Source organism: Mustelus asterias, chromosome 16 (genome assembly GCF_964213995.1).
Source record: "Mustelus asterias chromosome 16, sMusAst1.hap1.1, whole genome shotgun sequence".
Taxonomy (NCBI): domain Eukaryota; kingdom Metazoa; phylum Chordata; class Chondrichthyes; order Carcharhiniformes; family Triakidae; genus Mustelus; species Mustelus asterias.
This window is the reverse complement of record NC_135816.1, coordinates 43,283,214-43,307,786: the sequence shown is the minus strand read 5'-3', so window position 1 is coordinate 43,307,786 and position 24,573 is coordinate 43,283,214. Positions and strand designations below refer to the sequence as shown.

General features: G+C 43.5%; 1 protein-coding gene across 2 annotated transcripts in view; it reads right to left on the bottom strand.

Annotated features, from left to right (window-relative positions):
- The window catches only part of slc23a1 (solute carrier family 23 member 1), an 80,279-nt gene that overhangs the window by 35,307 nt on the left and 20,399 nt on the right, over positions 1-24,573 (bottom strand). Inside the window, exons 1-5 of one of the 2 annotated variants that reach the window (XM_078231033.1) lie at positions 22,210-22,328; positions 19,791-19,874; positions 15,328-15,450; positions 14,173-14,330; positions 2,164-2,252 (exon numbers count right to left, since the gene is read on the bottom strand). In XM_078231033.1, coding sequence (XP_078087159.1) covers positions 2,164-2,252; positions 14,173-14,330; positions 15,328-15,450; positions 19,791-19,874; positions 22,210-22,227 — 472 coding nt within the window. In that variant the 5' untranslated portion in view covers positions 22,228-22,328. Of the gene's footprint in view, positions 1-2,163; positions 2,253-14,172; positions 14,331-15,327; positions 15,451-19,790; positions 19,875-22,209; positions 22,329-24,573 lie in introns of those variants that run through there. The other variant, XM_078231032.1, reaches the window with a different exon arrangement.

Below are 24,573 nucleotides of genomic sequence, written 5' to 3'. Positions count from 1 at the left end.
CAAGTAGCCAGATTTGCTGGTGACAATATCCTCAAGATATATGCAACATGATGCAAAATTCATTTTGAAATTTTCATTATAGCATGGCTCTGATGTAAGAATCCCAATACTATACATAGAGGGTTGGATGAAGGTGTGACATGGTGTGACATGACGCGAGAATGAACAGTCACAAAAGGGAAGCTGCAAGCATGCAAAATGTTAACAATAAAAGGAAAATCATTTAAAATTTTCCAAAAGCCAATACATTCCCACACTTAAAATCAGCACATCCACATCTTTGTAAATGTGATTGATATAATAATGTTAACAGGTAGTGGTGGAGGAGAGAAGAAAAAAAGATTGCATGGGCATTGAGTTCTAATTTTATTTCCATTCAAACTGGCAAACCTTTCCGGCATGAAAGTGTGCAAATTGAATGGGATTTAACTGGGCATAAATCTGATGTCATAGAAAACTCACCCTTTTACCTAGTTACAATATTTTATGGGCATACATCAAAATCTATCACACTGAATATAACAATTACAAATTTTATTGCTGCCAAGATTTACCAATGACATTTGCTCAGGTGAACACCAAGACTTAACAACCACTCCAATAGAAGGCACAGCAACATCAAATCTTGCATTAAAAGTGTCATATGTAAAATTCCACTCCCTAAAGGAATGCAACACATTGATATCTAATTCACAAAAGGGTTGGTTTAGCTGCTTCTCAAATACAAGAGCTCATTTCAGTTCTTCCTCGCCACTCACCCTAAACAACTCCTCACGCCCCCTCCATACAAACCACCACCCAGAAACGCCCCCACCCTCCCCACCCTCCAGTGCCCCATGCACGTACACACCCCACCCCCCCCCCCCCCCCCCCACCATGTGCCACCCCCTCCCCCCGACACAACACCAAACCCCCTTCCACATGCCTGCGCAAACACACAGGCCTAAAACTGAGCTTGGAAGCATTGAGTTAAAAATAGATGTATAAAATACCCAGATATGAATCCTGTGAGGAGGATGCTAAGAGGCTTCAGGGTGACTTGGACAGGCTGGCTGAATGGACAAATACAATATAGCGCGGATAAATGTGAAGTTATCCACTTTGGTGGCAAAAACAGGAAGGAAGATTATTATCTGAATCGTAGCAGTTTAGGGAAAGGGGAAGTGCAAAGTAACCTGGGTGTCGCTGAAGGTTGGCACGCAGCTACAGCAGGCGATGAGGAAAGCTAATGGCATGCTGGCCTTCATAGCAAGAGGATTTGAGTATTGGAGTAAGGGTGTCTTGCTGCAGTTATACAGGGCCTTGGTGAGGCCGCACCTTGAGTATTGTGTGCAGTTTTGATCTCCTAGTCTGAGGAAGGATATTCTTGCTATTGAGGGAATCCAACGAAGGTTCATCAGATTGATTCCTGGAATGGCATGTCTGACATATAAAGAGAAAGACTGGATTTTAAGATTAAGAAGGGAATTAAAAGCAGAAGTTTACAAAAATAGGGCTTGTACTCACTGGAATTTAGAAAAATGAGGGGATCTCATAGAAGCAAATAAAATCTTGATGGGACTGGATAGGCTAGATGCAGGAAGAATGTTCCCAATGTTGGGGAAGTGCAGAACTAGGGGTCACAGTCTAAAAATAAGGGGTAAGCCATTCAGGACTGAGATGAGGAAGAATTTCTTCACTCAGTGTTGTGAACCTGTGGAATTCTCTACCATAGAAAGCTGTTGGGGCCTGGTTGTTAGATGTGTTCAAAAGGGAGCTGGACATGACCCTCATGCCTAAAGGGGTCAAGGGGTATGTAGAGAAAGCAGGAGTGGGATACTGAAAGTGCATGATCATATTGAATGGTGGTGCAGGCTCAAAGGGCCAAATGGCCTTCTCCTGCACCTATCATCTATGTTTTCTATGTTTCTATGAATGACTTATTTTATGAAGTGGTCTTTTTATCTCCAAAATGGAAGTGAAGGACATTGTCAATCATATATAATCATAGCACACAAATCAAATCCAAACAAAACAATAAAGTCTGTGTATAGTCTTTAAAATACTAATTGATTAGAGGACTGAGTGTTTGGTTGTCAATAATTTATATATTGCATCATTATATATACACACATGATTCCATATTTTTTGCTCAGGTAGTTATTCGAAATGGGTTTTAAGTACCTTCAGGTGGACACTTCCACTTGTCTAGAGCAAGGATCGCTCTGGCAGGAACAAGAAATGCAAAGGCACTTGCTTGGAATAAGGGAAGTCTAGACAAATAAAAATTTAGAATCAGACAGGATAGAATTAAAATAAACAATTTCAATGTCCAGTACCTTGATGTCCTGGGCAATTTGTGAGATCTACAAGATGAGCTGAACATAATGCGGACAGCTGTAGCTCCAATGGCAGCCAGAAAGCCAGGACAACTCTGATTATAACCAGTTTTTCTGGGAGTCATAAAGAACAAAGAACAGCACAGGGAACAGGCCCTTCGGCCCTCCATGCCTGTGCCGCTCATTGGTCCAACTAGACCATTCGTTTGTATCCCTCCATTCCCAGACTGCTCATGTGACTATCCAGGTAAGTCTTAAACGATGTCAGCGTGTCTGCCTCCACCACCCTACTTGGCAGCGCATTCTAGGCCCCCACCACTCTCTGTGTAAAAAACGTCCCTCTGATATCTGAGTAATACCTCGCCCCTCTCACCTTGAGCCCGTGACCCCTCGTGATCGTCACGTCCGACCTGGGAAAAAGTTTTCCACAGTTCACCCTATCTATACCCTTCATAATTTTGTACACCTCTATTAGGTCTCCCCTCATTCTCCGTCTTTCCAGGGAGAACAAGCCCAGTTTACCCAATCTCTCCTCATAGCTAAGACCCTCCATACCAGGCAACATCCTGGTAAACCTTCTCTGCATTCTCTCTAAAGCCTCCACGTCCTTCTGGTAGTGCGGCGACCAGAAAGTCTTTGGCCATCAGGCAATTAATTTACTTCCTGATGTCAACCTTCCATCTCTTAAAGAGATCCCACTTACAAGACCTGTCAGCCAATGAAATGGCAGTGACTCTTCAGTCCCAACAGTGCTACCAAGAGCAGTAGCTATACTGGCAATGTAACTAGTCCAGAACAGCAGCACTGACACTGCCCTGGAATCAGTTAAGTGGGACCAGGCTCAGCACAGTGGGAAATCAGTGGTTCTGCAAGGGCCACAGATGTGTCCCTCTCCCCAGCCAACAATGAGGTCACCAGCTTTTGCTGGGTGATCACCCCACATGGCAGGGGGCACCCTACTGATAACTAAATGCCTGCAGTAGCAGGAAGAGACCCTTAACTTGGCCACTAAAGGGCCTCAATTGGCCTCGGGGTGGGAGAGTCATCCTAGATCTTCCTGCTAAGAGAATTGCAAGAGTCAGGAAGGTGACAGGCATGCCACCTCCCACAACACACCTTTGCCACAACCTACTCCAAAGGCCCAGATTAAATTCCACCCAATGAGTTAAAGAGTTTCTTGCTGAGCTTGTGATACATTGAATAAATGAGTTGAAGGCATAGGTATTTTCTTCAGATTAAGATGCTGATGGAATATGTAAAATGCACTCACTTATGCCTTCTGATTGTCTGGAAGATGTTAATCAAGTCACTTGTGTGTATGGTAATAAAGTGATCCTGAACGGTTTAAGAAGGCAGTATGACCATGAAGCTTAAGAGGACTATGTAACCACGGTAACAATGATTCCAGGAGATCATTAACTGCAGATTTATTAGCACTGTGCTTCTGACATCATTTCTATTGACACTAGTGGTAGTAATGTAAACATTAAAAGTAGATATAAGTAAACTAGTTGCGAGTGAGCCGTGTGGTACTGGATTGTGGTGTGTTGTAGTGGGATTATGAAGTGCAAGATCAGATCATTCATATTCGATTGTGTAAGCAAGTTCAATAAAGTCTGTGGACCTCGCACAATTAATCATGCACTGTGATGTCTCAATAAAGACCTGATTCTGCATTGTTACAACTGATGCCTGTGTACTCTGGCACTTAATGAAACAACGTTAAAAATAATGAAATAAATTAGAACAAGAAAGCAACCCAACAATCTTGATCAGTAACATTGTTGTGTGTTTTATGACATGGATCAATTACTTACATTTTCAATTCAGCTTGAATTAATTGTTTGTTACCAAGTTTAATTAACAATGTAATTTTCAATTACAGATCTAATGTGTATTGAGAGATTATATAGTGGGCAGCATCAAGTAGTGACATTTGGGCCAATTTTACTAAACTGTTACCAGAGGAGTCCTTTTGTGTTCCTTTGTTAAAAAATCATCCTTGTGGAATACAAAGCACGGGTACACTGCTGCAGAAGGCATCAACATAATGCTGCCTGGAGTATCTTTCACCATTCTTGGCGATTAATTACAATCTTGCTTTTGAATTACAATGGCTACAAATACAATTCTAAGTTTCATGAATTTAGGTTATGAAGAAAAGATTGGAAGTAAACGTGTGAGGGAAGAGTGAAAGAAATGGTGAGACATTTGCGCTGAATTTTCATCTACCTGACATGCTGGCAAGCGGCAAGAAACTTGGAAATCAGGATTCCTACACACATTCTGCTGTATTAACTAATCAGTCACCAACTAATTCTCTGCCTGGAAGTCAGTTTGATTAACAGTGGATCAGGACCAGTTTCAGTCCATGCTGGGATGTGGAGGATAGACTGTCAATCCTGGGATCTAAGGATCCCAGGGGAGAGGTTTTTTTATTTTTTTATACTTTTCCAATTCAATTAAATCAAGTCCAATTCAGAGTCTCAACAAGTTGAGACATTTCCGATCCAAGCTGACAAGACAGGGCCTTCACACCTGTCTTGGGCCTGATCTACATGAGCCAAGCTGATTGGAGGAGGGGGAGGTTTCCTCCTCCAAGGCTTGATCTCATTTGCATCTTAGCCAAAAGGCCGAGATGTCACTTTTAAAAATTGCTTCATATGAATATGAAGCTTAAATGCAACCCAATGACCTCGACCAAGCACAGCATCCAATCCATACTACACTTGATCTTAGCCAAAAGGCGAGAGGTTTTTTTTAAATACTTTTCCAATTCAATCAAATCAAATCCAATTCAGAGTCTCAACAAGTTGAGACATTTCAGATCCAGGCTGACAAGACAGGGCGAGCGACCAAACCACCCTGTCCTGGGCCTGATCTACATGAGCCAAGCTGATTGGAGAAGGGGGAGGTTCCTCCTCTAAGACTTGAGCTCATTTGCATCTTAGCCAAAAGGCCGAGATGCCGCTTTTAAAAATTGCTTCATATGAAACATATGAAGCTTCAGTGTAACCCAATGACCTCAACCAAGTGCGGCCGACCATGGGCTTGCCAGCCATACTACACTTGATCTTAGCCAAAAGGCGAGAGGTGCCCAATTAGGAGGTCCCTCGGTCAGGCAGATATCTGGATTCAAGGTGAAGCTGCCCATCTTTTAAATCTACCAAGCCTCTGCTTTAGTGAGGCTGCTGGACTTTCTAACTCAGCGGTTATAAATAAAATTGAATGACAATGAGGCTCACTGCCCTAAGGCTCCACCCTCTCTCCTTGGTTATCCAGCTACCTTTCAGCTACAGTTTAAGCTAGCCAGATATGGATGGGCTGGAAGTTTGGGTAGAAAAAAAACCAGAATCTTCAAACTTTAAACCCCCTCCTCTACCATCTTTCGCTCCCACCCCCAAACCCTCTATTGTCTGCCATGGTGAATAAATTATTAATTTTTCAACTTGTTGCCCTTTGGTATTTTAAGATTATGAGGGGAATTAAAAGCAGAAGTTTGCAAAAATAGGGCAACATGTTAAAAAAAAAAATCTCATGGCATAATTTGCAGAATGGAGGAGTTGTGTAGTGGCAAATAATTAAACCTCAGCCAAAACAAATCAAATCACTAAAATTCTTGAATTGAAAGCTAGTCTCAGAAATGGTGACCACGAAACCATTAACTGCCGTTAAAAACCCATCTGGTTCACTAATATCTATTTGGGAAAGAAATGTACCATCCTTACCTAGCTGGTCTACATGTGATCCAGACCCACAAAAATATGGTTGACTTTTAACTGCCCTCAAAAGCCATGGAAAGATGGGCAACAAATGCTGGCCTTACCAGAGACACACACATCCCAAAGAGTGAAAAAACATCACAAAGACATTGTAAAAATATCTCTGCCATTTTTGGGACCATGCTGTGCATTTCTTAAATTACAACATACACTGTTATTCTAGAGTACTTCTTCAGTTGTGAAAATGTTCAGGTTCAGGTGGAAAGCATTCGATAAATAGAAGCATTTTTGCTGATAAGGTTATAGTGGAAAAGCAAGAGAAACGCCAAGAAAATGTACCTACTTAACATGAGTGTCAATAAGTTTGTCCACTCTTAAAGGAAATAAGTTTCTTAACTTAATTGAAATAAGTACGTGTGTGTTTGTTCAGTGATCCCAGGTCAGCCCCTATTTCTATTGAATCTGGAAAATGAGAAAAAGAGATTTCTCCAATTTGTGTAGGTTTTAATCAAAACATTAACAATTCAGGAATTAGGCACTCCCCATCATAACTTCGCCAACTTTGAAATATACCAACAAACCTATTGTGAAAAATTTGATCATATCATGTTAAATGAATTGTAAGGAATAGAATGGCTCAGAGGAAACAAAATGATTTTTCAGAAAATCCAGAGAAGGGCATGGTAAGCAAAGTAATCAGAGTTTGTGAAAGCCCGCATGCTGAGGAATCTAATGTTATTTGAATTGCAACACAGCAGCAAGCGGTTTGCCTTGTAATTAAACTTTAGAATTAGAGTTTTCAACTGCATCCCAAATGAATGGCTGATTTGTCAGGAGGTGGTCCAAGGAAAAAATATAGGCAGAATATTGTTGTGGTGATTGATGCGCGATAAATCACACGGGAGGCAGGATGTACCCGGGAAATAAAGGCTTTTATTGCCAACAATAACGGAGCTACTATATACAATATACAATCCCAGACTAAAGGGTCACCAGGCAGAGCAGTGACCTTTATACCTCTCCCGGAAGGCGGAGCCAACTGGAGTGTACCATAGGACTATATTAACAGGTAGAACAGCCCAACCCTAACCCCAACAGTAACATATCTACAGACTCATAGTGCTGGCCAAACCATGGCTCAGCACTCCTGGTGGTAACCAACAATGGTTCACCACATTCACCCCTCCTTTTAAAACAAAGGCCAGCGGGGCACAAAAAAACAGAACAACTGTTCATCTGTCTATAAGTTCAAACGGTTTGGGGGACCGCACCGTCGCTGCGACCTCCTCAACACCGGCGATGACGCCGGTTCAGGCAATCGGCGTGACCTTCTCTCCAAGGCGGTGTCCAGTGACTCCTCCAGTTCCTCACGGGCCGGTAGACCACGAGGTGGTGACAATCCGCTGGACTCGAGCACGCCTCGAGGTGGCGACAATCTCCTGGACTCAGGCAAGCTGTACACGGGAATAAGAGGGTTAAGTGGTGGTCCCGATACTGCCCGCGCTGTGTCAGGAGAAGAGATAATGGTCGGGGGGTCCCTAACTGGGGGTGTGGGAGCGACTGGGGTTTCCAAGCCCCCTGCAGGCGCCAGATCTCGAATCGAGACCGTGTCCTCTCGCCCGTCAGGATATGCCACAAAGGCATATTGAGGGTTGGCGTGGAGGAGATGGACCTGTTCAACCAAAGGGTCGGACTTGCGGGTCCTAACATGCCGCCGCAGGAGGACAGGTCCTGAGTACGTCAACCAAGACGGTAATGAGGTCCCAGAGGAAGACTTCCTAGGGAATGAAAACATTCTCTCATGAGGAGTAGCGTTGGTTGCCGTACACAGGAGTGAGCGGATGGAATGGAGCGCATCAGGGAGTACCTCTTGCCAACGGGAGACTGGAAGACCTTTAGACCTCAACGCCAATAAGACAGCCTTCCAGACTGTAGCATTCTCTCGTTCAACCTGTCCGTTACCCCTTGGGTTGTAGCTCGTGGTTCTACTAGAGGCAATCCCATGTGAGAGCAGGTATTGCCTCAAGTCGTCGCTCATGAATGACGAGCCCCTATCGCTGTGGATATAGCTGGGGTAACCGAACAGGGTGAAAAGATCCCGTAATGCTTTGGTGACCGTGGCAGCGGTCATATCAGAACAGGGAATGACAAAAGGGAATTGTGAGTCCTCGTCAATCACATTGAGGAAGTACACGTTCCAGTCTGTCGAGGAAAGGGGGCCCATGAAGTCCACACTCAGTCTTTCGAAAGGACGAGTGGCCTTAATGAGCTGTGCCCTGTCAGGTCGGTAGAAGTGCGGTTTGCATTCCGCGCATACCTGGCAGCTTCTGGTTATGGTCCTAACATCCTCCACCGAGTAGGGTAGATTCCGGGCCTTTATAAAGTGGAAGAGCCGAGTGACCCCCGGATGGCAGAGGTCATTGTGGAGAGCCTGTAATCGATTCTCCTGCACACTAGCGCATGTTCCACGCGACAGGGCGTCCGAGGGCTCGTTGAGCTTCCCTGGACGGTACATGATATCGTAATTGTAGGTGGAGAGTTCGATTCTCCACCTCAAGATTTTATCATTCTTGATCTTACCCAGTAACGTGTTGTTGAACATGAACGCCACGGACCGCTGGTCCGTGAGCAGAGTGAACCGTTTTCCCGCCAAGGAATGGCGCCAATGCTGAACGGCCTCCACAATGGCCTGGGCCTCTTTTTCCACCGCAGAATGCCGAATTTCAGGGCCTTGGAGAGTGCGAGAGAAAAAGGCAACGGGCCTGCCCGCCTGTTAAGTGTGGCGGCCAGGGCGAAATCAGATGCATCACTCTCCACCTGGAAGGGGATGGACTCATCAATAGCGTGCATCGTGGCTTTCGCGATGTCGGCTTTTATTCCTGCAAAGGCTAAGCGAGCCTCTGTTGTTAGGGGAAAGGAGGTAGACTTGATGAGCGGACGGGCTTTGTCCGCGTAATTGGGAACCCACTGTGCATAGTATGAGAAGAAGCCTAAGCATCTTCTCAGTGCTTTGATGCTAGTGGACAAGGGGAGTTCGAGGAGGGGACGCATACGGTCTGGATCAGGGCCAAGGACCCCGTTTTCCACCATGTATCCGAGGATAGCTAGGCGGCGCGTGCGAAATACACACTTCTCCCTGTTGTAGGTCAGATTCAGGCGAGATGCAGTGCGTAAGAATCTAAGAAGGTTGGCATCGTGGTCCTGCTGGTCATGGCCGCAGATGGTGACGTTATCCAGGTATGGGAAGGTAGCCCGCAGCCCGTTCTGGTCCACCATTCGGTCCATAGCACGCTGGAAGACCAAGACCCCATTCGTGACACCAAAGGGAACCCTTAAAAAGTGGTACAGACGACCATCCGCCTCAAAGGCCGTGTATTTTCGGTCCTCTGGGCGAATGGGAGCTGGTGGTAAGCAGACTTCAAGTCAATGGTGGAGAACACCCGGTACTGCGCAATCTGATTGACCATGTCAGATATGCACGGGAGGGGATACGCATCCAGCTGCGTGTATCTGTTAATGGACTGACTATAGTCTATGACCATCCGGGGTTTGTTCCCATTCTTAACCACCACGACTTGCGCTCTCCATGGACTAACGCTAGGTTGGATGATCCCTTCCTTGAGGAGCCGCTGAACTTCAGATCGAATGAAGATCCGATCCTCAGCGCTGTAACGCCTGCTCTTTGTTGCGATGGGCTTGCAGCCTGGCACAAGATTCTGGAATAGGGAGGGTGTGGTAATCCTGAGCATCGAGAGACTACATGTGGAGCGCGTTGGGCAATTTAGAGGCTGCAGTGCTCCCACTGAAAGCGGAGGGAGTGGCCCATCGTACTGCAGGGTTACACTCTTCAGGTGGACCATAAAATCTAGTCCTAGGAGTATCGGCGCGCAAAGGTGCGGTAACACAAGGAGCATGAAGTTCTCGTAAACTGTGCCCTGCACCGTCAGGTTGACCACGCAGCTCCCTAGCATGATGACAGACCGGGACCTTGACGCCATCGAAATTGTCTGCTTGACAGTCCGAATCTGGAGACCGCACCGCTTCACGGTGTCAGGGTGAATGAAGCTCTCCGTGCTCCCGCTGTCAAACAAACAATAATTCTGGCGTCCGTTTACCTGTATGTCCATCATGGACTTGTCGAGTCTGTGAGGCTTGGCCTGGTCCAGGATGATTGACGCCACCATTGGATCGTGGGTGCAACTGCAGGCAGCTGAGATGGTTGATGACGGCCCCTGCTGGTCATTTGCGGTCGGTGCCGACCAAAATGGCTGCCCCCATAGGTCGCACATGGTTGATGGCACCAAAAACGGCGGCCCCTGCAGGTCGCACATGTCTTGCGACTCCGTCATTAGGAATGGTGACGCTCTGGAATCGCACGTGGTGGAAGACCTCGAAGACGCAGAAGACAAGGAGGCCGGCTCCGGGGAATCACACGCCACGCTGCTATGTTTGGAGGGTGGTTTGGTCCAGCATACTTTGGAATAATGTCCCTTCTTGCCACAGGCGGAGCACAATACCGCTTTAGCTGGACATCGCTGCCGAGGGTGTTTCACCCCCCCACAGAAGTAACACCGCGGGCCACCTGGGGCTGCTGCCGTCGTCAGGTCCTAGGCTGGAAATGCAATCGCGCAGTTTTTCGAAACCGCTGAATAAAGTGAAGTCTGCGGCTGCACCTGCCACAATGTCCCCACGCGGTCGTCGGGGTACATCTCCAGACTTTTGGAGGCTGTTTCTAGAGCGTCAGCTAATTCTACGGTTTTAGTGAGGTCGAGGTTACCTTGCTCCAGCAGCCGAAGGCGAATGTACGACGAGCCGATTCCCACCCGAACGCATCTCGAACTAGGTCGCTCATATACTGGGCTGCCGACACTGGCTTGCAGTTGCAGGCTCTGGCTAGCTGCTGAAGTTCACACAGGTACTGTTCCGTCGTTTCGCCGGGCTGCCGCCGTCGAGTGGCTAGAAGGTGTCGAGCATGAATCTCATTCGGCGGTTTGTTGTATCGCTTTTTGAGAAGCTCGATGGCCCCTTTGTAATCTTGGGCCTCACGGATCACTAAGTATACAGCGTCGCTTACCCTCGCATGGAGGACCCGCAGTCTGGCGGCGTCATTGTGGACCGCTGTGGAGGCGTCGAGGTAATCTTGGAAACACTTCAACCAATGGTCGAACGTGTTCGATGCTCCCGCCGCACGTGGATCCAATGTAAGCCGCTCGGGTTTCAGCATTTGCTCCATGATTTTCTTTTTTTTTGTCAAAAAAAAAAATTTTTGTTGGCAATAAAATTGATGCGCGATAAATCACACGGGAGGCAGGATGTACCCGGGAAATAAAGGCTTTTATTGCCAACAATAACGGAGCTACTATATACAATATACAATCCAAGACTAAAGGGTCACCAGGCAGAGCAGTGACCTTTATACCTCTCCCGGAAGGCGGAGCCAACTGGGGTGTACCATAGGACTATATTAACAGGTAGAACAGCCCAACCCTAACCCCAACAGTAACATATCTACAGATGCATAGTACTGGCCAAACCATGGCTCAGCACTCCTGGTGGTAACCAACAATGGTTCACCACAGTGATGGGGGTTGCAGCCATTGGCTGGAGAGCCAGAAAGAGCCCTGTGTTATGAGGGCCCCGCCATATGTTGTTCTATTCAGGCACTTGACAGGCCAGCAACAGGCCTTCTCGCCAGAATCCTGGCGGCAAAGACCAGCCCAGTAGGATCTGCCAGCCATCCAGAGACCGACAGCTCTTAAATGGCAGCACCATAGGGAAGCAATAGCTACTGCCTGTACAATAACCAACGACCTAGCGTCAATCGCTGTACCCCAGACCAGTGGTGAATGATGGTGGAAGGGGGGAATCATGTGGGATGGAGGAGTTGTGACACTCAATGGACACACTGCCACTTTTCTATTGCCAGGTCCCTCAATCAGGTACAGAGTGCTTTTGAATGAGGGAACCCTCTGGAGCCCGCAAACAACCATACACAGATTTGCTTGTCATACTCACCATATGGCTGCCCATGGGCCTTCCTGGGATTGGGGTAGAGACTGCTGGAAAAATCCCCACTTGCCACCCTCCCACCTGATTAAGTGCCCCATATTACCAAACTGGCCATGGGGGGAAAAGGACACACGATTACATCCATTGCCTTGGACTTCGGATCGGCTGAAAATCTTTTCCATTTTCTGATTGTCAAGGGCGAGTGAAATAGGTTTGGTCATCAGTGCCCAGTTTCTAAAGTAAGAAAGGCTCCCAATAGACAACAGCTCCAAAAACATTGTAATTTCCTTCAGGCGAGTGCCAAATCAAAATTCATCATATCCTACACTGTAGGGTTTCTATGATAATTCCTGTACAGGCTGATATTGACTTTTTTCAATCTTCAGAACCTGCATTTTCTCATTTACAAACACAACATTTGTACTGTTTAAAATTCCCCAGCCCAACATATTTTACCAGTTCATTTTTTATCTGTTGGATTTTTAAAATAAAACCCATTGTTTGGACTTTGGTTTTCCTTTAGTGTTCTGAACACCTAATAGCAAATAGAAAAGGCAGTTATGGATGCAGAAAAACACAGGCAACGTTTAATGGCGCATTGAAGAGTAGTGCTAAGTAATAAGAAAAATGACAAATCCTCGAGCAATGAAACTATTAAGGGTCGGCTGATTCAGAAATCACCCCCCCCCTCCCCCCCCCCCGACCCCCCGGCTTGGGTTGATGTGGGAGAAGGGAAAATGGGGAAAAAAACTTGCATTTATATGCTGCTTTTCAAGGCCATTTATTTTCTCAAGCGCTTTAAGCCATTGAAGTGCTTTCTAAAGTGTAGGAAAGAATGTTCTGAAGTAGGAAAAATAGCAGCCAATATACACTCAGTAAACTCCTACAGACAGCAATGTGATAATTGGATAATTTTGTTTTTTTGTGATGTTGACTGAGAGATAAGCATCAGACAGGATAACTTCTCTGTTCTTTTTCAAAAATAGTGCCAGAGGATCTTTTACTTGCTCAAGAGGGTACAGTGGAGATTTACCAGAATGGTTCCCAGGATGTGGGAATTTTAGCCACAAGGTTAGGTTGAAGCATCTGTGTTGTTGTTCTTAGAAGAAGGAAGATTTCACGAGAGGTATAAAAGATTCTCAAGAGATTTAGATAAGGTAGACAAAAATACATTGCTCCCATTAGCTGATGGTACAGGGACGAGGGGACGCAACACAAAGATGTGGGGGAGAGGGGGGAAGGTGGAGTGATTCATACTTCCTCACAATTTTTTCTTTAAACAGGGTGACAGGTAATAAGTTGTAACTTGCTACCTAGAGGGTGATGGAAGCAGAGATTATCTATGATTTCAAAGGAATTCGGATAGACCCTGGAGGGAAACAAGCTGCAAGGATACGGGGATTAAAGACAGCATGAACTCAATGGGTTGTATGGCCTCATTCTGTGCCATGCTGATTCTATGACTTAAAAAGGGCAAGTGAGGGAGCATGCAAGAAAGAAAGGAGACAATGGCAGAGAATAAAACAAAACTTGCTTCAACACCGCAAAATGATAGCCAATAGATTTGACCTTTGGAATGTAGCTAGAACTGGTAATGCAAGTAGACAATAAATGATTGCCCAATTCACTTTTAGCAGTGCCAATTGAGTGTCCTGGTCAACACCCTTTCCTCCGTGAAGAGTGGATTAAAAACTCACAAATAGAAATGGAATAATCATTTGTCTCAAAAGCAGCAGTAACTATACATAAAACTAAATTATACTTAAATGCTGTGGGTCATCCTCAAGGGTCAAGCATGAACGCAAGCTCATTCTTATCAGATTTGTCAGAGAGGAAAAACAAACAACTGACTGAGTTCTACAACAGTCAATATTTTTCCTGGAAGCAAATCACCAAATTGAAGAAGAAGTGGGAAAATAATCTACACTAAGAAAAACAACCAGAAAGAGGTCTCAGGACGAGGGTCAAGTAATAAAGTGATCGGAAATTGTGATTTATTGCTCAAACATTAACGTTTATGGTTTCTATAAATATCTCTAACTTTCACATTATAGAAGACAAAGATCTTAAAAGAGAAAATAATTCACATTATGCATAGATATATAGAGATAGACATTACAAACCTGCACCCAAATGTTGTCTGAATAAGAGTTGTAATTCCAACACATGTGAAAATGGTACCAATCAGTTGACTAACTGTGTGCTGATCCTTTCCAACACAGAGTGACTCAGCCAGTAGGAAAGGTACAGCTATCGTTCCACTAAAGCAAGTCAAATAGTGCTGGAAAACCAAAGGTAAAAGATTTGTAACCATATTTTTTCAGCAGGCAATTCTCCCAAGTGTTTGAATAGAAAAATAAATTACTCCAGGTATTAATGAATAAAAAAATGGAGAGATGCAAGTTATAGAGATTCAGAAAAATAGCTTGTATTTTCAATATTTTCCCCTCTTAAAAAACAAAGATTTATGGCAATTCAAATATAAGGATGTGACAATGGATGTCATACCAACAGTACTTTCCTTGTGCAACAGTAGTAATATGACATATGCTCATACGAAAGAAAGCAGGCTGCCAAGTCTCTCAGTTATCATGCTAAACCGACAAGTAGATGTCACTGAATAAATTCACTTTCAAAATCCCTTGTGATAAGACAGCTCACCTCAGATCACCATCTATCCCTAAGGGTCGATCGAGATGGGGAAACTATCGGAAATTGTGTCAACCTTCAACCTCCTACTCCACAGGCAATGTGTTGGCAAGTTGGCATGCAGTACCAGCACAACACAAGGATTTGAGAAGATGCTCCATCAGGGCAAAATCACCTCCATCTCCTGTCCTGACAGACAGAAGATGCTGGTGATATTTGCAACATCGCCGGGAGAACGTTTAATTCCGTCAACCTCTTGAGGATTCTTCAGCAAAAGGCTTACATCAAGGGCATTGCCAGATTGAAATGCAAGACAAAGGAGCTGGAGAATGGTCACGAAAGACTAATCTGAATGATGGACACAAATCCTGTGGGGGACTCGTATATAAACAAAAAACAGCACTTGCATAAATCTACATGAGATCACAATGTCACAAGTCAGATGGAGTGCATTTCTACTGACAACATGTTCCAAAAACAAGCATTCAAAACACAAGCTGGAGACCTGGGCAAAAATGATTCCTCATACGTCTTGTGATATAGATTTTAGTTGGCAATTACTTTCAGGGATTTTTTTGTTTGTTTTACAGTTACACAACCAGCATGCAAGCAAAAGAAAGAGAAAATACCTGAAATCCAAGCAAAATGCAAAGATACCATGGAGGAACATCCTCCACTTTGTAAATCATATCGAAACCGTTGCTTTTAGGAAGTGTGGATTGTGCTGGAGCGCTTGCTTTAGTTGTATCCTCCTGAGAAACACAATGGCAATAAGATAATAGTTTGCCAGTAGAAATTGTGTATGTGCAGTTGTTATCTGTATCAAAACATGATAACATGAGATCACAATATTTCATATCTAGAGTAAATTATATAAAAGAGGAATTTCTGACATAGGAATGGAATTGTATTAACATAACAAATGAAGTTTGATATTTAGTTTATCCCCTTACACTTCCTGGATGGACAGTCTTATCCCAAGACATTGCCAGCTTTCTTCAAGTGTGGACCTAATCATTAAGAGAGTTACTAAGCCATTCAACTGGGGTAGGTGGGTACAAGTCAGCCAAACCTGCCTTCCAGACTGGGTAAGGCAACATGATAAGCTAACTAACTCTGTCTTCAAGACACCAACTCATGAGCAGTCTGAAACAGGGATCATGGTGTGCACTGAGAGTGGGATGGTGGTTGCATTCCTCCATTCCAAGATTACTGCAGTAAACTAAAATGGTCTAATATCCACACCACTTCATTGATAACTCAGCTTAGATTTATTGCCTCTTGGTTTTTAAGGACCAACACAAAAATATTTTGCTCATTTACTCACCGAGCCAATGCAGGTTTTAAGATAACGTGAATATTGCAAAAGTTCATTGCAACAAATAATATTTTGCAGCTCATCTCTGTTCGCAAATGTGAGCGAGAGGATTGGCCTATATTTCAAAATGATCAGGAACATTTTTGATGTCTTTTACCATTTGTGAGCAACAGAGAAAAAAATGTCAACTCATTGTCAAATATTGCTTTAACCCCTTGTTACATAATCCACATTTTTCCTAATCAGCCAGTTATTAGATTCAAGCTACAACATTTACAGGGACTGGCAGAAAAATGGTTCAAGAGTTTGACAGAAATCAAGAAGAGCTTGCAGCTCTTTTACTCTCATTCAACTAATTAATGCCCATTGAAAACAAACAACATTCTTTCTTTAGGTTGAAAATGGGCAACCTGACATTTACTTGTATTGAAGACCATGCATCACTGTTTGTGGGGTGGGGAGCAGTGTGGTGATTGGCTGTGCAGCCCCATGGTAACGGAAGGGTGGGGGGAGCGATGAGCCACAAAGGCCTGCTATAGCTGAGGCAGTGATAGGTTTCTGTACTCACAGAGCACAGAAATCAGCACATGCACAATAGCGCCCTCTGCTGTTATCAGCCAGCTTTTGGGCGATTTAGGCCCTGCCCACTCCCACTGCTGGCAGATTCCAAGTCCGGCAAGATTTCTTTGACAAAGGCAGGTTAGATTCGATTTCAAAGTCACCCAAGAAAGGTGTGAAGTTCTCTCATTTTCACATTCTTTCAGGACTTAGAATTTTTTTGGTAAGATCGCCCCCAATAACTGAGCTTCCACAGTCCTCTGGGGTGGAGAATTTCAAAGATTCACAATCCTCCGTGTGAAGAATTTTCTCCTCATCTCACCTGTGGCATCCCCCTTATTTTAAAATTGTTCCCCTGGTTCTAGGCTCCCAGCCAAGGAAGTACATGTATATGCCCACTCTCACAGTCTGTCCAAATCATGCTGAAGCATCTCTGTATCCTCCTCACAGCTCACCCTCCAACCCAACTTTATATCATCTGCAAACTTGGAGATAATAGTTCCCTATAATAATAGTTCCTTCATCCAAATTATTAATACATAATGTGAACAGTGGGGGTGCTTGCACAGTTCCCCGTGGTGCCCCACTAGTCACTGCCTGCCAGTCGGAAAAAGACCCATTTATTCCAAAACTTTGTTTCCTGTCTGCTAAGTAGCTTTCAATCTATTTCAACGCACTACCTGCAATCCCACACGCTTTAACTTTACATAGCAACCCGCTTTGAGTCACCTTGTCAAAAGCCTTCTGAAAATCTAAATAAATCACATCCACTACTAGTTACATCCTCAAAGAATTCCAGTAGATTTGCATTTCACTGAACATTCCCATTTTCATTTTTAAAAATGTACTTTGGGCGCTGTGGCTTAGTCGTGTGACCTCAAGGTCACCTTTTGTAAATGAAAGTTTTCAGGCAGAAGCCATTTTACCTCCCACATGGAACAACATTTTACTTAAGTTGCTGCTTTTCTACTGAATTCAATTACATGAGGAACATTTTATTAGGAAAAACAAAATCCGATACAAAACTTGGCAACATAGTAAATGAGAACAGTTTCAGGAGGTCACTGACAGTCTGGTGAAATAGGCAGACACCAGGCTGATGTAATGCAATGCAGATAAGTGTGAAGTAATGTTATTTTGAAAAAGCAACATGGTGCAGCTATATGATCTAAATAGTATGTTGAGAGAGGGGTGGGTGGTGCACATTCACAAGAGGGACATTGAATACAAATCAAGTCATTCAGGTCTTTAGGAAGGTATTAAAACCTTGAAGAGTGGTCGAGGTTAGCCAGGATGGACAGCCTCAACGAATTAGGATTATTCTTCTCAGAGCAGAGAGGGAGACTTCAATAGGGGAATTCAAGGCTTGGAAGAGATTTGGATAGAACAATAGAGAGAAACATGATGCGGCAGCGATTTGTGTGAAATTTAATACACTGTAATCATCACAGCCTCTTCTAAAGTGGGGAGAAGAAATGCAGATTGGGTGACGACTTCGCAAAACACCTCTATTCAGTCCGCAAGCATGACCCTGAGCTTCCAATGGTTTGCCATTTTAATTTTCTCATTCTGACCTTTGTCCTTGGCCTACTGCAGCTTTCCCCACCCATCAATGGGGGGAACCAGTCGGTACAATCGCGTTGGAGTCGAGAAATCAGGATCACACCCGGCTTCTCGGCTCTTGCAGTTTTACGAGAGCCAGATTTCCGGCGAGGTCAACCTCTCGGCTATTTCCAGAGAGAAGCTGAATAATTCATTCAAATATATTTAAATTTGAATTTACATGTGTTTAGTGAGCCTGGCGCTCAATCGTCTGGGCTTGCTTGCCTTTAAAGCTGTGCCGGGAGGGGTTATCTCCAGAGAGGAAACCACCTGCACCCCATGAACAGCGAACAGTCACGTTGGCCTCATCGGTGGAACTGGAGGGCACTGAAGCCCCCTGAGGAGGCCGAGGGCAAGGGTGAGGTGCCCTTTGGGCAATGCCAGCCTGGCACCTGAGCAATGCTCAGCGAGCACCTTGGCACTACCCATGGGGGTAGTCCAATTGGATGGTGGGGGGGGGGGGTTGGGGTGCCATTGTGCACTCTGCAACAGGATCGGATCAGGGGAGGGGGCCACCATCAATCTGGATGGTGGGTGCTAGATGTCCGTGCGTTGTAGGGGTCACGATCAGCCACGGGCCCCCCCGTGATTACAGTGGGGTGGAGCTGGTTGAGGCTGCCTGCAGCAGAGGCCTGACAGCTCTCGCTCTGTCAGACCCCTACTGCTGCTATTGAGCATGTGTAGAATCAGAGGTCTGCACATGCACGGTAGCTGCTTCTGCAGGTGAATTAAGCCCAGCCCATTGCCTGCAGCAGCTAGGAAGTCATTGAAAAACTGGTGTAGACTAAGTGCATAAGATCGGGTGTGAAAATGCGCTTTAAAAAAAGAATCAGGAAGTCTCCAATTTTCACACTAGCTGGACACTTAGAATCATTCTTGTAAAATTCCACTTATTGAGTTCAACAATTTCATAAAGTAATCTCTGCCTCGACCATGGTTTCCATCACTTTGTACGCGTCAGCCTCATTTTGTTTCTCTCCTACTTGCCTTTGAATGGTAGCTGTTCATTATTCTGCCATGCCCATCTCCTCTCAGCTCATTTTTGTTCCTGGTCTCATTACTACTCTTTGGTTCTGCCCCACCAACTCTTGTTATTTAAATCTCTATCTTCTAGCCCTATCACAAATCTTGTCTTTTGGCGCCCCCCCCCCCCACCCCAATCTCCCCGACCTAATGTTATGACATTTCCAGAGCTGCTGCAAAAGGTCATGATGTGAATGATTAACTCTGCTTTTCTCCCTTCGCAGATGCTGCCAGACGTGCTGAGTATTTCCAGCAGAGAAAGCATTGCTCTGGCAATTGGATTGGTAAACAAAAGTCATAGATTTAAAATAATTGGCAACAGGATTTGAAGGGCAAGGAAGAGAATTCACCCACATCTCCCACTGAGGAAAGGATGTCAAGATTTGGAGCATAACTTTTGAAAGCTTCGATGAGATCTGCTTCCACCATTCAGATGTTAATTGGAAAATACTAATTTGCAGGATCGTGGAGAAAAAGCTGTGTATGGAACTAAAATTGGGCTGTTCTTTCAAAGAATCAGCACAAGCACATTGGGCCAAATGGTTTGTCCTGGTGCAACACAGAAGGGAGAGAGTTAAGTTTGTATCTTACCATGTCACTGTTATTGCGGAATTTTCCACCAACAGGTATGTGGATTTCAGACATCTCTTCATAAGCCGGGCCTGGAATTCCATTCTGGTTCAGAGAATTTGAAATTCAGTTAATACAGAACATATAAACACAGCACAAAATGCAAGGTTTTCTTTGTACCATGTGGATTGCTTTGCAATTAACATCCTTCACAATTTTTCTACATTATAAACAAATGCTGACTCCTTTTTAAATGACCAAAGAAAGAATTCAATAACAATTCACTGCATTGGTAAACACAGTAACAAAGCAACAGTTATTGTTACAAGTTTTCAGATATATCCAGTTACGTTCCTACAAATGCAACAAGTTAGATAGATGTGGGCCAGTTTTCCGGCCATTTATGCCCTGTCGCTGCTGCGAGCGAGGACGGAGAATTTGGCGCTTAGCCAAATCTCCATTCACTGCAGCAGGACCAGGAAATCCAGTTGGTGTGCATGGCTGGAAAATTCCACCCATGGTCCTCAGATAAAGAAATTGAAATATTGATTTCAGAGCTGCAAGTGAATCAACTTCTGATGCTGCCATGATCAGACCAAGATAAAAAGGAAAGATCAGTGCAAGCATCATTTTGAAAGCAACTACTCATGAGTTTTTTAAATTGCTGATAAAACTCCTGCCATTATGTCGATGGGATTTCCAGCCTTTTTCTGATATTAGAAATTTATTTCTGGTCTTAGTCATCCAAACTTTGATAAACTTCAATGTTTGGTTTTGTGCCAATTGTGATATTATAGCAACCATCTCAAAGCCAAAGTGATGTGAGACTTTTGCAGTTCAAAACTGTAGTAGCAACAGTCTACCTCAAGTTGAAGACATTCAACTCCAGATATTGAATAAACTCACTGGAGTTTGGAAGAATGAGAAATCTAATTGAGGTATACAAGATGCTAAAGAGGATTGACAGTGTAGACGTAGAGTGAATATTTCCCCACGTTGGACATTCTACAACGAGAGGCCATAGTTTAAGGTTAAGGGGTGGCAGATTTAAAATGCAAATGTGGAGGAATTACTTATGGAATACACTATCCCAGAGTGCAATGGTATGCCAGAACACTAAATAAAATTGAGGAGATGGATAGGAATGAAGGGTTATGGGGAGCAGGCAGGAAGGTGTATTTGAGACCAAGATGAGATCAACCATGATCATATTGAATGGTGGAGCAAGTTCAAGGGGCTCAATTGCCTACTCCTGCTTTTAATCCTTATGTTCTTAATGCCAGTTTTCTCTGCAGTTATATTATGCACTTTACTTTGCTATAGCATTAAAATTAGTTCATAATGGTGAAACATGGGTAGTACAATTATAAAAAGAAAATCTACCCAAGCTTTAATTTCCTCAATCTAAAATTGCCCTCTCATCTTGGCTCTAATTAGAGCATGATTAGCTATCATTTGTAAATATCTCCATATTCCAGGTAACAAAAAGAGGAAAGACTCAAGATTGATCATAAAACTTTGAGTCAGTGGTTAGCACTACTGTCTCAGTGCCAGGGACCCGGGTTCAATTCCGGCCTTGGGTGACTGTCTGTGTGGAATTTGCACGTTCTCCCCGTGTCTATGGGAGTTTCCTCTGGGTGTTCCGGTTTCCTCCACAGTCCAAAGATGTGCAGATTAGGTGGATTGGCCATGGTAAATTGCCCCTTAGTGTGGGGGAATTGAGAGGGAAAATACCTGAGGTTATGGGGACAGGGCCTGAGTGTGATTATTGCCAGTGCAGGCTCGATGGGCCAAATGACCTCCTTCTGCACTGTAGATTCTATGATTTGCCTTCCTGGAAACTAACAAACAAAAATGTTCTGTAAATGCTAACTCATCTTTTATTTACAGTAGGCCCAAAATATGAACTTGTATTTCGCAAAACTAAATTTGGGAAAGATTTGTTAGATTTTTCTCTATTCAGTTCACATCCCAATGCTTTATAACTTCAGCTCTGCAAGTTCAATTTGATCCCACAACACAGTAATCACCCTCTCAGAGTATAGCCAACTATGTATACAATAAATGCAAAACTTGATGCTGTGCCTTATCATAGACAGACTAGGAAAAAAAATAATGTACAAGCAGTATTTAAATAGCCAAGCAGATCAATGAAACTATTTTCTGACAATAAATAATTCTTTGTCCCCAGAGGTCACAGAAGGAATCCAAACGATGTGACCTACACCAAGTTATAGACCCCTTGGATTCCATTTCCCAGAGTGCAATGAGAGAAAATATATTCCCGCAACTTCATGATCTTTTAAAATTAGCTTTTTCAATAAAAAATGGATTTTCTACAGCTCTCTACATTTTAAGAATTATTAATTATTTCAACAAAATCAAATCCTGCTTCAATTAGCTCTTTAAAACAACATATCCAAAAGATGTGGTATATTACCTTTAATATGTCCTTCATTCTGGAATATTCTTAACTTTCATCTTATGACACGAGGAACTGAGAAAACAGCAGTGTTACGGGAGGCACTAATGTACTTAGTGTTGGAAACTGCAATTTTCTGTTCTTTTGGTAAAAAATTAACTTCTTGGTTGAACCTTTGAACTTTAATCACAGTTTTTCATAACTTGGGCTCAGTTAGGAGATCTTGACAGTTTAAAGGTTCAGTCTCAAAAGTTGTCAACTTATCTTTCACTTGTGACTAACATACAAGTACAGCATGGAAAAATATGCCACCTCACTTCAGCTGGTCAATTTGAGTTCATGGAACACCATTCCAAATAGGAATTATACCTTGTCTATTTGAAAGCAAATACACAACACATTGGTGGGGGAGGAGAGGGGTTGTGGAATGGGAGGAAACCTGGTGAATGATTTTTATTTCAAGATGTAAAGACATCAGAAAAAGAGTAAGACATGCAAAAAAGAACACATCCATCAGTTTAATAAATCAGAAAGATAACTAAACTGAAAATAAAAACGTAAGCTGGGATGTAGACTTAAAGTACTTTTAAAGCATGGCAGAACACCAGGTCCAAGAATGACATGACCTGCATTTAGTCACTATATTACCACAGAATGCCTGGCTTTTTCCAGCCAATAATCAGCCAGCTGGAGAAAGAAGCCAAATTAATGTCACACAAACAGCCAAGAGCATGAGCTTTTTAAAAATTGATCGGTAGGTTAACCTCGTATGCAGGCATGTATCCATGGCTATTTTGTAAAAATAGTGATAAGCAGACTCCTGATTGTCTAACTTTTCTATTGTCTAATAAAAAGGAGACAAATGTAATCAGTTACAGACCTCCTCCACCACCACCCACTCCATTTGTTTTCAGTGATTACAAAATACAATCGCCAAAGAGCTATCAAACCCTACCCCATTAGTATTTCAAAATTAGACTTCGATTTTCCTCTTTTCAGTCACCTGAAGGTGCTATTCATTCACTGAAAGGAAAATTGAACAAGGAGATATTTCTTCAAAGCTTTACTCCAAACCTCGCAATGTGCTTTTTCCTTCTGCTGTGGTGTCAGCGGCCAATAGTACTTGCCATTTGCAAATAATTAAACCAGAAACTCTTCTTTAAGTAGAGTTAAAAAATGACCTTTCTGGGATTTTGTACCTCCCATAACTATGGTGCTCAGTACTTATTGTCTTTTACAATTGGAAGTTGAAAGGTTTAGCGTTGCTCCCTTTGTGTCCCCTGCTAAAAAGGAAACCAGATTGCAATGATGCTCGTTGAGGGAGTTTCCTGCACCCATATTAAGTAGTCGAGAAAGGATGCTACTAAGAGAGGCCATTTCCAGGTGAGTAAGACATTGCTTTTTCAAATGCAGTAATCAGAATCCCTGCAGTAAGGAAACTATACAGAAATTGTTTTAAATTCACGTCCTGGATCCGAAGCCAACATTTGTAGCATAAAGATTTTGGCACACGAAAGATTTCATGGGGGATGGAGTACAGTACTGCCCACACACAGTGATGTAAGAGAACACAATCACGCAGGGGTCAGTCTAGTGTCAGGCAGAACCAAGTGCACAAGCCAGCATGGAGACCACCTTGAACCCTTTACTGTATGTACAGTTCTTGTAGTTAATACAATTAACATAAAGTTTAAAGTTTATTTGTTAGTCACAAGTAAGGCTTACATTAACACTGCAATGAAATTACTGTGAAATTCCTCTTATAACATAAAGTTATAAAGACTTTAAGATCTAATGAATGGTATTCAAATCCGACAACAACAATCACCATTAGAAAGTATCATGTTGGTTGCATTTGTGACAATTTCTACATAGTACTCAGATCCGGCAATCATGAGACTCTTCCAGATTTTGAAACTTGCCAAATTGGAATGCCTTCATTCAGTGAATAATGGATGCAGGACTAATAAGATGGCGAATCAATCAGTAATCAGCAACTAGTCATCATGTAGGGGTCAAGGTTTGCTGAGGACAGAAAATAAAGTGTTCAGTTTTTGGGTAACCAGAAGTGAGATACTCTATCTAAGCTTTAAGGCCATGGCGGCTGGAACTTTCCGGCAATGGCAGGCAGCCTCCCACTGCCGCAACACACACATCAGGATGTGCGGTAAATCCCACTCATCATTCCAGCTTGCAAATGATATTTGCAAACTAGCCAGCTGTGCAATGCTACATTACACAAGTAACCAATACATTTGTTTTGCTGGCCAGTTCACGATGTTTTATCAAGAGTAACAGAACATTTTTAGTACAAAGGACTCATTAACTGCATCTTTTCAAAATGCAAAGTATCACGCAATGCTGAGCCAATGAGTGAGTAAC